Source organism: Pteronotus mesoamericanus, unplaced genomic scaffold (genome assembly GCF_021234165.1).
Source record: "Pteronotus mesoamericanus isolate MK-2021 breed Mesoamerican mustached bat unplaced genomic scaffold, CSHL_Meso_final contig_105, whole genome shotgun sequence".
Lineage (NCBI taxonomy): Eukaryota > Metazoa > Chordata > Mammalia > Chiroptera > Mormoopidae > Pteronotus > Pteronotus mesoamericanus.
In genome coordinates, this window is record NW_026555006.1 from 5,953,826 (window position 1) to 5,968,527 (window position 14,702).

The 14,702-nt window shown below is 48.3% G+C and overlaps 1 protein-coding gene across 1 annotated transcript in view; it reads left to right on the top strand.

Moving 5' to 3' along the window:
• Positions 1-1,154: 1,154 nt before the first annotated feature.
• The window catches only part of MROH7 (maestro heat like repeat family member 7), a 38,731-nt gene continuing 25,183 nt past the window's right edge, over positions 1,155-14,702 (top strand). Inside the window, exons 1-8 of the mRNA XM_054572467.1 lie at positions 1,155-2,355; positions 6,504-6,577; positions 9,233-9,316; positions 10,402-10,481; positions 10,802-10,931; positions 12,632-12,727; positions 13,242-13,346; positions 13,574-13,709. Of these exons, the coding sequence (XP_054428442.1) occupies positions 1,155-2,355; positions 6,504-6,577; positions 9,233-9,316; positions 10,402-10,481; positions 10,802-10,931; positions 12,632-12,727; positions 13,242-13,346; positions 13,574-13,709 (1,906 nt within the window). The remainder of the gene's footprint in view (positions 2,356-6,503; positions 6,578-9,232; positions 9,317-10,401; positions 10,482-10,801; positions 10,932-12,631; positions 12,728-13,241; positions 13,347-13,573; positions 13,710-14,702) is intronic.

A 14,702-nucleotide genomic window follows, 5' to 3' on the forward strand; every position in this document is an offset into this window, starting at 1 on the left:
TGTGGAAGGTCCAGACCTAACCTAGGAGCCTGGCTCTTTGGAAAAACTCAAAGGAGTTGAGGGATGGTGGAAAGGAGTGGGGAAGGGACTATGGAGAGGCAAGAAGGGTGAAAAGAGAATTGGGGCCAGACATAGAACAGCGTTTTGGATGCTGCTAGGGATTGAGGATGCTGTCCTGAAGACAATGGGAAGCGGTGGAGGGCAGGCAGACAGGTGGTAAAAAGAGATGGTCTTGGCTGCCCTGAAGACCAGTGGGGTAGGTGGCCTTCCTCTCCCTGACCTCCACTTCCTCAAGTGTATAATGCAGCAATAATATCTAACTTCTGGGACTCTCTGTATGTGTATGCCTGACTTGTAGACTTTGCTGAGTAAATATGGAAAAAGCTACTCTTTACCTGGTTTGATCTCCTTCTGTGCCTCTTTCCAGGGGCTCACTCCTGCCTAAGAACACCATGCATGCAGGTGAGCTGTGGTTTAGGTATGGGGGTTGGGAAGGGTGGGGGGACTAGGCAGTTCACCCAGCAGTCAGGTTGCAGGGTTGAGGTGGGCTGTGTTTTTGATGATTGATGCAGCTTCTCCTCTGCATAGCCAGCCCCACCCAGAATAGGCAAACTGTTAGGGACAGTGGGCAGCTCTGCCAAGGCTGCTATGGGAATCTAGGGCCACGGCCATTTGCAGAGTAGTTCCAGCAAGTTAAGGTTTGGCTGGAAGTAGAGTGACCCATAAATAAGTTCCTTCTTCCCTTTTTCTACTTAAGGTGGGAGAGGTTCCTCATTTCTCTAGTATTCGTGGACTTTCTACCATATTCTTGGCACAGTGCTAGGTGCTGGGGATGCCCCGGGGACTAAGATATGCACAGTTTTTGCCAGTGTGGAGCTCATGTCCAGCAGGGGCTAGACTAGAATTGAGTCATTAAAATGAAGTGTGATGAATATTTTGTGGTGGAGGATGGGGCTGGGAAGGTGGGCTGTGCATGGTCATGGAGGACCTTGTAAGTCACACAAGGGCCTCATTTTAAAGACAGTGGGGATCCATGGAAAGATTTTAACAGGTGAGGCATTGCCTTTTCTCTCTCTTAGGACCACTGCAGGGAGCTCAACGATCAGCTGTTGGAGAGAAAGGGGCAGTGGTGTTGAGAGACTTCTAGAACAGGCATGGCTCTGAGTCCAAGGGCTAGTCTGGTCCTCCATGAAGACACAAAGGTGACACCCAGTCTCAACTCCACTGTGGCCCCAGGTTTAGGCTCTGGCACCATCTCTGGGCCAAACCCAGATACAGAACTTATTACTATTCTGAATCCACCCTTGAATCCTGGTTTGGCTCTTGTTCCAGACCTTAATCCAATTCTGAGTCCTGTTTCTGAGCAGGCCCCTGGCCTAGTGTCTGATAACACCCCCAGACCTGTTGAAAGTGGGGCCGTGGCTGCAGCTTCCCTCCAGTTCACCGCTTCTCACTCTGATGAAGCCCTGGGCCTGGATTTGAATCACAACTCAAGGCCTAACTCACAGGGGGCCTCAAACCTCGTTCTGAGCCAGGGCTCTATCGAGGCCCAAGGTCTGAGCTTGGACAACCACTCTGGGTTGAATTCTGAGGGCTTCAACTCCCACCCAAGTATGATTTTTGATTTCGCTCTAAACTCCAATCCCTCCAGGCCTGAATTAAACCCATTTGTAAGGTCCTATTCAAGAGAAGCCCTACTTCTAGGCTCATGTATATCCAGGCCAGGCTCAAAAGCACTTCTTATTCAAGCCTCAAACTCTTCTCTGGATTCCAGCTCCAATCACTTGCTCGGTGTGGGCTCAAGAACTATTTCCAGGTTGGACCTAAATGTGGCTCCAGGTTCTTGTAGGACCCCAATCCCAAACACAAATGAGACCATCACTTTGGCTTCACATAACACCTTTGGGTCTGTTTCAAAAAGAGCCTTCGGTGCATCCTGGAACACAAGTTCCAAAGGAACCATCAATGTGGCTTCAAATAGCAATGTCAAGTCTGATTTGAACATGACCGTCACTCAGGCCTCATGCTTGGCCCTGATTCCTGGCTCCAATGATGATATCAGCCTGCATTCCAGCACCTATGGACCCAACTCCGTCCTTTCTCCACCCTCATGCATGACCTTGATACTGGGCTCCAAGGAGACTCTGAGTCTAGGCTCTAGCCTCATCTTCAGTGACACATCCACCTTGACGCTGAGCAGCCAGCAAGATTGTTCTGAGGACAATGCCACCCACATCGTGCCCCTGGAGGACAATCAGCAGAGCAGGAGCGAGATGACCGGCACTGGGATGGGCCAGACCCCCACTGGCAACACCACAGACAAGGACACCACAGCCTTCCAAAGTGTCCCTGAGCGTGAGTATGGCAAGGGCAACAGCCCTAGAGAGGGCGTTGTCCTGGAAGAACCTTGTATTCAGACTGGTGGGGCAGGGAGGGGAGAGGAAAGGGGAGAGAAAGGGAACATCAATCAGTGGATAACATGCAATATATTAATTATGCACAAAAGATCCAGTGCTCAGCCTCTGCTTGTTGACTGATGTGGGGCAAGCTACTTAATCTCTCTGAACTTCAGTTTCCTTAAGTCTAATATCTCCATATGATAATACTTTTATCATGTCCAAATTACAAGCCAACTAACTATAACTTCCTTTCAAAAGGTATTCCTCTTTCTTTTTTGATAAATTTTAGACCTGGCTTTTCAGGTCAATGGAAAAGACAAGCTCTGGGCTCAGCTCATCTCTATTGAGTGTTTGGGGTCCCTACCTGAGCAAGGCTTTGGGGTTCTATTTGGAACCTGCGCTCACTTCTGATATACAGGTGTTCTGAAAATAATCTCCTATCAGTTTTTAGTGTTGTAAAGCTCTCTCAGTTATTTATATCTCCAAATATTTTTGTTTGTTCATGGTCTAATACTATATTGCAATTAAAAAATTACCATGGTTTTGTAAATATGTATTCTTATCTGGTAGGGTAAGAATCCCTTTAAAAGTTCTCACAATTATTCTGAGGACGGCAGCGTCCAAACCATGCTCTGGAATCTATTAGTAAGCCCTCATTCTTCCATACACATTTTAATTTATTTTATTTTATTTTTTATTTTTATTTATTTATTTTTTAAGATTTTATTTATTTACTTTTAGAGAGAGGGGAAAGGAAGGAGAAAGAAAGGGAGAGAAACACCAGTGTGAGAGAGACATCAATTGGTTGTCTCTCGCACGCCCCCAGCTGGGGACCTGGCCCACGACCCAGGCATGTGCCCTGACTGGGAATTGAACTGGCAACCTTTTGGTTCACAGGCCAGTCAATCCACTGAGCCACACCAGCCAGGACCCATATACATTTTAGAATATGTTTCTCTAGGTCTTCAGACACTCTTGCTGGCATTTTTATTGGAATGCTATTAATTTATTCATCTATTAAAGTTTTCCTTTATATAGGGTATAGCGTTTACTAGAATTAAAAAAATTCTCCATCAAGATCAATTGCATTTTTTCATAAGTTAATTCCTATGTACTTTATAGTTTTTATTGCTATCATGAATCATATCTTATTTTCTAATACAATTCCTATTTTGTACTGGTGATGCTTGATGATGTAGAGGAATTTTGTTTTTGCATGTTGAACTTCTTAAAAAGCAGCTTTATTGAGATATAATTTACATACCATAAAATTTCTCCACTTTAAGTGTACAATTTAATGGTATTAAAATATACACAGAATTGTGCAACCATCACCATAATCAATTTTAGAACATTTTCTTTGTTTAAAAAAGATTTTATTTTATTTACTTTTAGAGAGAGGGGGAGGGAGGGAGAAAGAGAAGAAGAGAAACGTTAATGTGCCAGAGAAACATTGATCAGCTCTCTCCCAATCTGGGACCTGGCCCACAATCCAGGCAAGTGCCTTGACTGGTAACAGAGCCAGTGAACTTTTGGTTCACAGGCTGGCACTCAATCCACTGAGCCACACCAGCCAGGGTAATTTTAGAACATTTTCATCACCATTATCACCCAGCTTTAGGCAACCTCTAATCTATTTTTTGTATAGATTGGCCTGTTTTGGACATTTCATATAAATATATGGTCCTTTGTGATTGGAACACTTTAATCTCACTTAGTTCCTTCCCCCCAATTTATATGCTATCCTGGTAATACATATTCATTATTTTCTTAACCTATAAACATTATTATTATTTTATGTAATTAACGTTCTTATATTTACCCAAATATTAACCTCTTTTACTTCATTGCTTATTGCATCTCAGACCTTCCATCTGGTATTGATTTCCTTTTGCTTGAAGTATATACTTTAGAATTTCCTTTAGTGAATACTGCTGATGGTAAACATTGATCACTTTTGTCTGAAAAAATGCCTCTAGTTCTCCTTCATTCATTTTTTAAAATGTTAAAACAATGAAAACTTGCAGAAAAATTGAAAGCACAGTATAAAAACGTTTTTTTGTGAATAATTTGATTAAGTTGCCAAATGATGCCTCTGACCTCTGAATTTTAGTTTTTATTTCTTACAAAAAGGGACAAAAGTTAACCATCAAAATCATGAAATCAATATAAATACACTGTTACCATCTAATATCCAGACCCCATTCAAATGTCACTGATTGTCTCAGTAACGGTTTTCTAGAAAAAAAGATCCAGCTCAGAGTCACTCGTTGCCTTTTTTTGTCTAGTCTGTTTTGTTTCCTCAGTCCTCAGGCTTTCCTTGACTTTCATGTTCTTTTTTTTTTTTTTTTTCCTTAACTAGTCCTTTAATGAGGTGTCAGGCCAAGGGGGCAGCAGCTGACCAGAGCTCAGGGCCTGGAGGGCAGTCACCCATGGCTTCCTTTCCTCACTTCAGGAAGCCTATTTTTCCCTCCAAAGCTGAGGAAGTCTGGGAGGCCGGCTTCGCAGTCTTGTCGATGGTTTTCTGGGTATACTTGGCCTCCTCGTCCATGGCTGCCCCCTGGGCAACCCTTTCCACTTGCTGCTTCAGGTCCTGCAAGCCCTTGCTGGCTATGGCGGCAGGGGGCCTGTGAGGCGTCAAGGGTAGTCCTAGTGACATTGGATCTTCTGACTTTCATGTTCTTGATGCATTCGAAGATTACAGGTCAGCTATTTTGTAAGTTGTGCCTCAGTTTGGGTTTGCTTGCTGTTTCCTCAGGATCACATTCATGCCATGTACCAAGGGCAGGAAGAGCTTGGAAGCGACGCTGGCCCTTTCTCATTGCATCCTATCTGGTGGTATACGATTTGTGTTGGTCCCGTTGTGGATGATGTTCACGTCAATCACTTGAGTGAGATGATTGCTGCCGAGGTTCACCGCTGTAAAGTCACTATTTACCCCTTTGTAATAGTCTATGAGGAGGTTTTCTGAAACTATGTAAATATCCCATTCCTCATCATACTTTCTATTGATTCATTTATTTATTTATTTATATTAGTGTGGAGTTCTCTTGTTTTCTGGCACAAGATGTCTCTTTGTTGTATTCTGGCTCATCTTAAACTTTTCCTGCCCAATTCCTACAATCAGCCCAAGGAGCCTTGTCCCTTTTAGTGGAGAATGATACTTAGAAGCCAAGATCTTGGTGCTAGCTGTATTCACTACTATTGGGATATATCTACTTCTCCCTATGGGCTCCATCCTCCAGCAGCCTCTGGTGGCCAAGATGGCCCTGAATTCCAGGCTCTCATAGGTCCTCGGAAGGAGAGAGATGCACTTCCTTAAATAAAGAGCTCTGTTGTCCTGCTCACCCAAGAGCCCATCCCTGGACCAATCACTATGGCTGTGGGTACAGTGCTGTTCATTGGTCAAGCTTGGGTTGCAGGCCCATCCCTATTTGAAGACGGGTGACTGGTGGGGCTTGAAGAATTCATCTTCACCTAGCCACATGGAATGGGTGACCCACAGGGGAGACAGAAACTCTTTTACCAAAAGAAAGAGGAACAAACCTGGGGCTGACAAAAGAGCAGGCATCTACTATAACAAATAAGAGTTTAATTGTAAATTGTGATTATGGTTGAAAAAAGAGAGTAAGAGGATGCACAAGAGGATCACAGTGGGTCCCCCATTAGCCTGAAGGTCAGGGGAGGCCTCTTTGAGGAGTAGCAGGCGAGCTTAGACCTGATGGGAAGGGTATAGGACCTGGGCAAGGGGGTGTGGCAGTCAATTGGCCCAGGTAGAGGAAACTGCCTGCGCAGAGGCCCTGGGCCTGGAAGCTTGTCTGGCCAGAGTGGCCAGAGCACGGTGAGTGAGGGAGAGCAGCGAGGGTGAGGCTGGGGCTGGGGTGGGGCAGGCTGACCTGGCAGGGCCTTGAAGGCCCTGACATGGATGCCGACTTTATGCTCAGTGCAATGGGGTGCCACTGGGGGTTAGGGAAGGGTGCTCACTCAGGCTGCCGGGGGAGTAAGGGTTGGAGAACCCAGCTGGGGAGGTGAGATGGGACCATGGCGCCCTAGGTATACGGTATCTTTCTACCCTTCTCTCCTCATTGAAACTGTGACATACAGGAGCCTTTGATGAAGTGGACTCATGCCTGGTGAACGTGCCAGGGAAGGGAGAGGATGGCAACAAAATGACCCTGGTATGCTTCCTGCCCAACCAACAGCTGACTTCCTGGGGTGCCCCCTCCCCTCCGCTCCCCAGCCCCACTCACCAGCCCCAGCCCCAGCCCCAGTATTCTCCATTTCTCTGCCTGGCTCCTCTTTTCTCCATGGTGCTCATCATCATCTGATGCACAGTATGCTTTACTCAGTATGCTTTACTTCTTCTTTTTTTTTTTTTTTAAGATTTTATTTATTTATGTTTTTTTGGGGGGAGAAGGGAAGGAGAAAGAGAGGGAGAGAAACATCAGTGTGTGGTTGCCTCTCACACGCCCCCTACTGGGGACTGGGCCTGCAACCCAGGCAGGTGCTCTGGCTGGGAATGGAACTGGAGACCTTTTGGTTCGCAGGCCAGGACTCAATCCACGAGCCACACCAGCCAAGGTGCATGCTTTACTTCTTCATCTTACTTCTTATTAGTCTTTCTCACTATAATGTATTTCCTGCAAATCAGGGATTTCCATCTGTCTTATTCACAGCCGTATTCCCAGCAGGTACAGTGGTGTCTGGCACATCATAGGTGCTCAGTAAGTTTTCTAGACAATAAATGAATTATGAGAGGGTCTCTAAAGGAGAGAGAAAGGCTGAGGATGGCCTGTTTCAGGATATAGGCCTGATCCAGGCCTTGGCTACGCACTGGGCCTTGGGAGGCCAGAGAAAGCCAGCGTCTGCAGGGCTTTTTGAGGGTTAGTGGGGGCAGACTGGACAGGCGGGTGAACGCGAGTGTGACACACAGAGCAAGGGCAAGGCCGGCTGGTGAACAGGCTGGAGGTAAGGGACCCACCCAGGCCAGCACTCCTGGAGGAGGGAGGCCCTGCCCTGCCCTCGGGCTGCTTCAGACGCCGGCTCAGAGCAGCGTGAGGGTGGGGGTGGGGAGAAGGTGACAGTGCCAAGAAGAGGTCTTGCCTTTTGGGAGCATCTGTTTGTACCCCATGGCATTCTTCCAGTTGTCCACCTTGCTCTTGCCACGCTAGCCTTTTTCTGTTTCTTACACATGCCAAACTCATTCTCACCTCAGGGCCTTTGCACTTGTTACTTCTGCCAGGAAATCTCTTTTCATCTATAACATAGACATAATAAAGTTGAAGTGAGGTCTATGTTACATAATGTATGCACAGCCATAAGGTATGGTCCCTGCACAGAAAGAGTTTGTCACTGCAATAGCTCAACAAATTTAACTGAGCCCCTACTATGTGCAAGGCACTGCTTCAGGCACTAGAGATACAATAGTGAAATGATGTTCTAGTTTGGGGAGACAGACCCTCCTTCTAGTTTTTCACATGGCCACCTCTTTCCTGTCCTTCAGGACTTGGCCTAAATATTTTCTCCTCTGAGAGGCTTTCCTGGACCATTCACTCTAAGTGAGCCATCCCTCTCCCACCACTTCAGCAGCTGAAGTTATCAATTGCTATTTAACAAACTGCCCCCAAACTTAGTGGTTTAAAAGTTCACTCTGACAGCTGGGGAGGTAAGGATGGAAAGAGCCCAATTTCTCACGATTCTAAAATTTGGGCTCAGCAGATGGTTCTTCTGCTCTGAGTGGTATAGTCAGAGGTCACTAGGGGTGGGGGGCTGGAACACCCAAGAGAACCCCATCTCCCCAGGCTCTGTCCATGTGGTGTCACGATTCCATGGCCACTGGGTTCCAGAGGGGAAGAACTGCCAGTTCCTTTAAGGGTTAGGCCAGAAACTGCACAGCATCATTTGGATAAACTTCTATTGGTCCAAACAAGTGGTGCGATGAGCCCCGAGTCAAGGGCCATCTGTCCTCTTGATAGGAAGAGTGGGAAGGAGCTCGTGGCATCTTTAACCCACCACACTGTCCATCTGATTACCTTGTTTTACTTTCTTTACTATATGAATTTATATTATCTATTGTTTTATTTATTTCATGCTTTTTCCTTCTTCTGCCTTAAGGTAAGGAGAATGATTTTTTTTCTTAAAGATTTTTAATTTTTATTTTTTTAGAGAAGGGAGGGAGAAAAACCTCAAAGTGTGGTTGCATTTTGTGAGAGCCCCCTGCTGGGGACCTGGCCTGCAGCCCAGGCACGTGCCCTGCACTGGGAATTGAATCGGCAACCCTTTGGTTCACAGGCTGGTGCTCAATCCACTGAGCCACACCAGCCAGGGCGAGAATGAATAGATTAATTGGAAATTAGTTAATGTGTTCCCCTTCTCAGGTAGCAGAGCACCTTAATTTTACTAGGATGTGCCCTTAAGAAGGGTAGATACTGAAGGCCCTTAAGAAGTATCACTAATGGTGAGATTTCAACTTAAAATGTTAGGATCCTTTCTGTCCCCCGCAGCTGCTGCTCCTTCTCCCTTAATCGACTGGCAAAGGGGGAGAGTTTTGCAGTCCCTGATAACTCTCTGTCCTTCTCCAAATGCTGGACTTCAAGGATTATCCACACCCCTACCCCTTGTCACCTCCTCAAATCTCACCCCGCCACCCCAGAGGTTCCCCTTGTGGTTTCTCTTTTCTCTTGAGCGATGCTCTGGCGGGCAGCTGGGGAGGAGCAGGCTGACGTGCCTGCAGGTGGCTGGCAGCTAATGCAGGAGCCGGTGCAGGGACAGCCCCTGAAAGCTGGGTTCGGTGCGGCTCTCACCCTGTGGCTTTGCCTTCTGCTGCCCCTGAGGTCGAGAATGCCATCACCCTCCAGAAGAGCCAGGATATGCTGGAAGATGAAGGAAAGAAGAAGACCATGGTGAAGAAGATGATGGTGCGGGAGCCACATCTGGTCTGTGGCATTGGGAAGGGGGGAGCGGAAGTCCTGAGTCTACCCACTGATGACATGGGGGTCTGTGGGGCAGCAGGGAGAGGACATGAGAGGAGGCAGGACACCTGGACTTGAGTCTCAGCCTCACCTCCAACTGCCCTCTGCATATATAGAGGGAGCCCAGGCAAGTCATTTCCCTTCTCTGAGCCTCACTCTTCTCATCTGTGATAATGCCTGCTGTGTCACTCTTTGTTGGGAGAATACAACCCAATGGTTAGTTCACTGTAAAGCATTATGTATCCGGGAGCAGTTGTTAAACTATTGAACACCAAAAATTACTCCTGGTGGGGAATTTCCTTATTGTTTTGCTAAATACTGTCATTTTCTCAGTTATCTACCAGGATGTGTTGGGTGGGGATAACCAGTGAAGTTTCCAAAATTGTACCTAGCTTTGGGTCCCTTGAAGAGAGAAAACATCCTTGTCCTTGATACCTTCATTTAACTAACTTTAATCGAGCACCTATTGTGTGTAGGTACTAGATCAAAATTGAGAAGTAATTAGAAGAACATTTAAAAAATTTATTTATTTATATAGACAGAGGGGGAAGGGAGGAGAAAGAAGGGGAGAGAAACATCTGGGGACCTGGCCCACCACCCAGACATGTGCCCTGACTGGGAATCGAACCAGTGACCTTTCAGTTCGCAGGCCAGTGCTCAGTGCACTGAGCCACACCAGCCAGGGCAGAAGAACATTTTTAAAGAAATTCAACTAGATTTCTTTTGAGGGCCCTTCCTGGTGTTTTTGCTTTGGGCCAGCCAATGGTTTAAATAAACCTCCCCACCAGGAGGCTTCAGAACAGTTCTTGCTGAGCCCCACTTGAGGAGTGCAGCGGGTTAGTGCGTGGGGTGTTTCGGTGGCTTTGAACTGAGGCTCCAGACAGGTTTGAGCAGTGAGCTGGCTCCCCGCCGCTGGAGGCCTGACAGGGCTTGGAGTGCTGCTGTAACCTGCTCCTGGAGGGACAGCCTCCGGCCTGGTGGTCTGCCCCTACCTGCCCCTCTCATCGGCCCTTCTGTGGTGCCCTGTCCAGAGGCAGATCCAGGAGGAGCCGCTGGATTCCCTCTCCAGCCCCGTCCGCCAGGAGGCCATGGAGACCCTGACGCAGCTGAGGTGTCCACATTCCCTCCCTGACCCCCATCCCTTTTTTTCTCCCCATGGGCTCTGCCTTTCTCTTCTGGGGTCTCCCTGCTGTGCCCCAACCCCACTCCCTTCTCCTCTCCCCTTGCCCAGGCCCTGCCAGGGCTGTCTGCCCTCCACGCCCACTTCCCTCTGCCCCTCCCCCCCACCTCATCTCACCTTTTGAGGATCTGAATATCAGGCCCACCCTGGACCCCCATCGAGGTGCCCCACCCCAGCCCTGCATTCATAGCTCCAACTTCCGGCCAGAGGGCCCTCTCCCTCACTCCATGCCTTCTCTGTCTCCTCACCAGTCACACCCAGCCTGTCCTGGGTGTTCGGGAAAGGTCAGAGCTGGTGAACGCGTGTGTGAAGAGTGTGTTCTCCCTGCCCTCTGTGCAGGCCATGCAGGAGAAAGACGAGGCCAAGGCTGAGACCATCCAGGTGAGCAGTGCCCTCCCCAGCGGGTCCTTGGGCCGTCCAGGGTCCTCAGACTGAGGTGTGTTGTAGGACTCAGCAGGGAAGAAAGGGGGGCTCAAGCTGGAAGGCCTCAGGCAATTTGCTGACCCTCTCTTGGCCTGAGAGGGATATGTGGTTAATGAATGAATCTTTGGAATAGGGATCAATCCCTCTTCTGCAGGGTTCTATTTACTTCTGAGCCGATGCTGGCATGGCCAGAGGCGGTGGCCAGGATTAAGTGAGAGGAGGAGGGCTGAGGACTGGAGAAGTAGAACCTCGAGCTCACTCTCATGAACACCCCTAAACGTCTGCAGTTGTCCTAGGTGGAGTGGTCAGAGGTGACCCTTAGTGTAGGGTGAAGGGTCAACAGTGGAAGTTAGAGGAGTGGTGTTTCAGCTCCGGGTAAGGCTCATCCGGTCACCTAAAATTAACTGAGGGCCTACTCCAGAGGCACAGGGGTGAGATACAGTAGGGACAAGGGCAGGGGGCAGATAGACAGTATCAGAGAATCATTCAATTAATGCAAAACTACAGCACTGGTAAATGTTGCAAGCAAGAAGTACTTGGTGCTGTAAAGAGCCTGGAATGAGAGGACCTGGCCTAGATGGGGATCAGGGGTCATGGCGCTAGAGCTGAGAGGTTAAAAAAGCTAATTAGCTGAAGGGAATGGGGCTGGCAGGTGGAAAAGCATGCCAGGCACAGGGAACAGCCTGTGCAGAAGCCTGAGGATGGAGGGAACATGGTGACTGCAAGGATGACACTGGGGCAGTGTGGCTGGAGCCCAGGGTCAGGTGAGAATGCTGGAAAGTGAGGCTAGAGAGCTGTGGGGGCAGACCACGTGGCAGTAGTAGAGCCCTGGGTTGCGGGAGTGGTGCACTGAGAGAAGACCCAAAGGAAGGGTGGGGAACCCTCGTTTTGGCAGGGCAAGACAGAAGCTCTCTTGTAGTAATGGGTCCAGCCAGCAGAGGTCAGTGCTGCACAGTGATGGGCTTCAGATGAGAGGAAAGGAGGAGGTAACTGGAGAGTGAGGTTTGTTGGGTGGCTGTGGTGTAACCCTGGTGTGAACAGACTCAGGAGACCCAGAAAATAACAATGTGAGAGGCAGATGTGGGGAGCTGACAGACAAGGGAAGGCAGAGGAGAGAGGATCTTTCCACAGTGGCTCAAACCCACTGCTCAGCCTTGTGTATGTGTAATGCCTACACCTTCCTAAAGCAATTTCAGGACTGTGGTGTGGTTGGTGGGGGAGGAGTCTGGGTAGGGGGGAGATGGCTCCCTGAAGAGGCAACTTGGAAAATATATTTAGGTCTAGGAGTAGCAGTTAAAAAAAAAAAATCAGAACACTTCCCTAGAGACAATAATAGAAGTTTACCTAGTTCTTACAGTTCTAGAGCATTTTCCCACCCACACTCTCATTTGTTGCTTACTTGGCCTATGGTAGATTCTCAGCAAATGTGCGTGTCTGCTTCCTTCCCCTATGAGGTAAAAAGTGCAGGGATAATAATTACCAATTTGTCGAGTAGGAGACTAACCCGTGCAGGGTAAGTGATATGCCCATTGTCATGCATCAAGTTAGTCTCAGGGGTGGGACTAGAAAGCAGCTTTCCTGGGTCCATACAAGGGATTGCCTGGGGCTAGGGTCTGCTCCAGAGCCTCCTGGTGGCTTGGTCCTTCTCCTGTCCACAGACACTTTACCGTCAGACCTTGGATGCCCTGCAGACGCTGCTCAACTCTCTCTGTGTTGAGGACCCCACTCCTGCTGGGCTGAAGAGCATTTTGGAGGTGTGGGGACAGGGAGGAGAGGAAGGGTAGAGGAGAAAGGAGGATTTGCTCAGGAGCAGTGTGGTGGGGGCAGTGGTTAGGGGGATTGTGATGGGGGGCTGGACCCAGAGGGAGTGATCTGATTTCACAATGTGATCTTGTGCCAATGTTCTGCCTCCCTGTCCTTACAGTCCCTGTCCCAGACTCCTGCCTCTTCACTCTCTCCCTATCCTCCATACTCCTGCTGTAGCTGTCCCCATTATTTTTGCTCTCTTTTTTCTCGCCTCTGTCTTTCTCTTTGAGCATCATGATTCTCCATCTTTCATCTCTCTCCTCATTGACCCCCCTCTTTGGTCTTTCAGTCCTATTCTCAGCTTCTGGACCCCATGACTCCCTATGCTCCAAGAATAAGAGAGGAACTGTGGGGAGTGGTCTTTACACTTTCCCCAGAAGCTGATTAGTGAAGGTTGGCCCGCCTGCCCAGGCAGTAGAGGCTGGCAGCCTGTAGCTCTGAGTCTAACTCTTGTCCTCACAGCCCCTGGGGCCATGGATGAACTCTGGAAAGGCTCATGAACGAGCACGTGCTGTGAACAGCAATGTCTCCGTGTTGAACCACATGCTTCTCACCCTGCCTTTCCTTGTGAGTGGCTCCTGGGACGCAGGGTAGGGGTGGTGGTGGTGGCATTCCTAGGAGGAATCTTTCCAGCTCTGAGAGAGCCTGTGCATCTGCCCAGAGATTCCCAGGTGGCCCTCATCATCCTCAGAGGGTTCTGTTATCAGGGATAGACATTCTAACACTATTCACCATTTACTGTATAGCACTATTGAACCTATAAGACTCAATCCCTAAGATTACAACACAAACAGATGTCTTCGGGATTCCCGGCACCGGGGCTTCTGCTGGGGAGACTCACCCTTCGCATCGGGGATCCTGATGAGGAAATTGGCCGGGAGGCTCTGGAAGGCATCACCATCCTCTACACTCTCCTGGAGCTCCAAAAACGTAAGCCTGGAGCACCTCTGAAGCAAGGCTTCTGAGCAGGCAGTGAGCCAGGCACTTGAACGAAGCATTAGCAACAAGGGACTGGTGGGAGATGGTGGAGACCAGCAAAGGGTCTGATGGGGTCTGCAGAGGTACAAAGACTTAGTTCCCACAGGACCAAGGGACAAACAAACCTATTTTGATTTAAGCAATCCTTCTATTTAAATTTTTCCTCATCCTTCCAAGTTTAATTTGTGACTTTCATTTTCACATTCCCATGGAACCATGTATACCCAGGAATGATGGCCCTAACCTCTTGTTTCCTGGTCTGTCTTCCCCACTAGACTATAACCTCATTTGAGGGCAGGGCAAGGCTGTGCCTTGTTCACCACTGAATCCCTAAGGGCTAGCCATGGGCCAGGCACAAGGTGTGTGCTCAGTGAATATTGAATGAATGAACAAAGAACAAATTCAATCTTAGAAGCGTAGTGGTTCAAACCTGTAGGTGGAGAACATCCTTGGGTTGTTCTTCAGGAAGCTAGTGATGCAGCATGGGCTGACACAGGTACCCAGACGGCACTGCCCCTAGAGATGAACAATATCACCTATTACTTGCATCCTTCTTTTTTCTATAACCCCAACACTGCCCCAAAACAAGGGACCTTGGCATGTTGTTTAAACTTCCCTGGTTCTGGAAGCAGAGTGATCTAGGTACAAGACCTGGCTCTGGCCCTTCCTAGCTAGGTAACCTCAGGCAGGTACTTTTCTTGTCCAGGTCTAGATTTATTCACCTGTAAAAAAGGGTACCATAGCATGTAACTCACACGCTTTTTGAACGATTAAATAAGATCATGTATTTAAAGAGACCAGCTTAGTACCACACATTATAGACACTTGTCAAATAGAGTTTTTCTTTTCTCCATGCCTACAATGATGATCTTATTAGTTTTAGCCTTTTGGGATTTATCTGGTGTCCCTGCTTTTCTTGACTTCTAGCATTTGGGACAAAGGTTT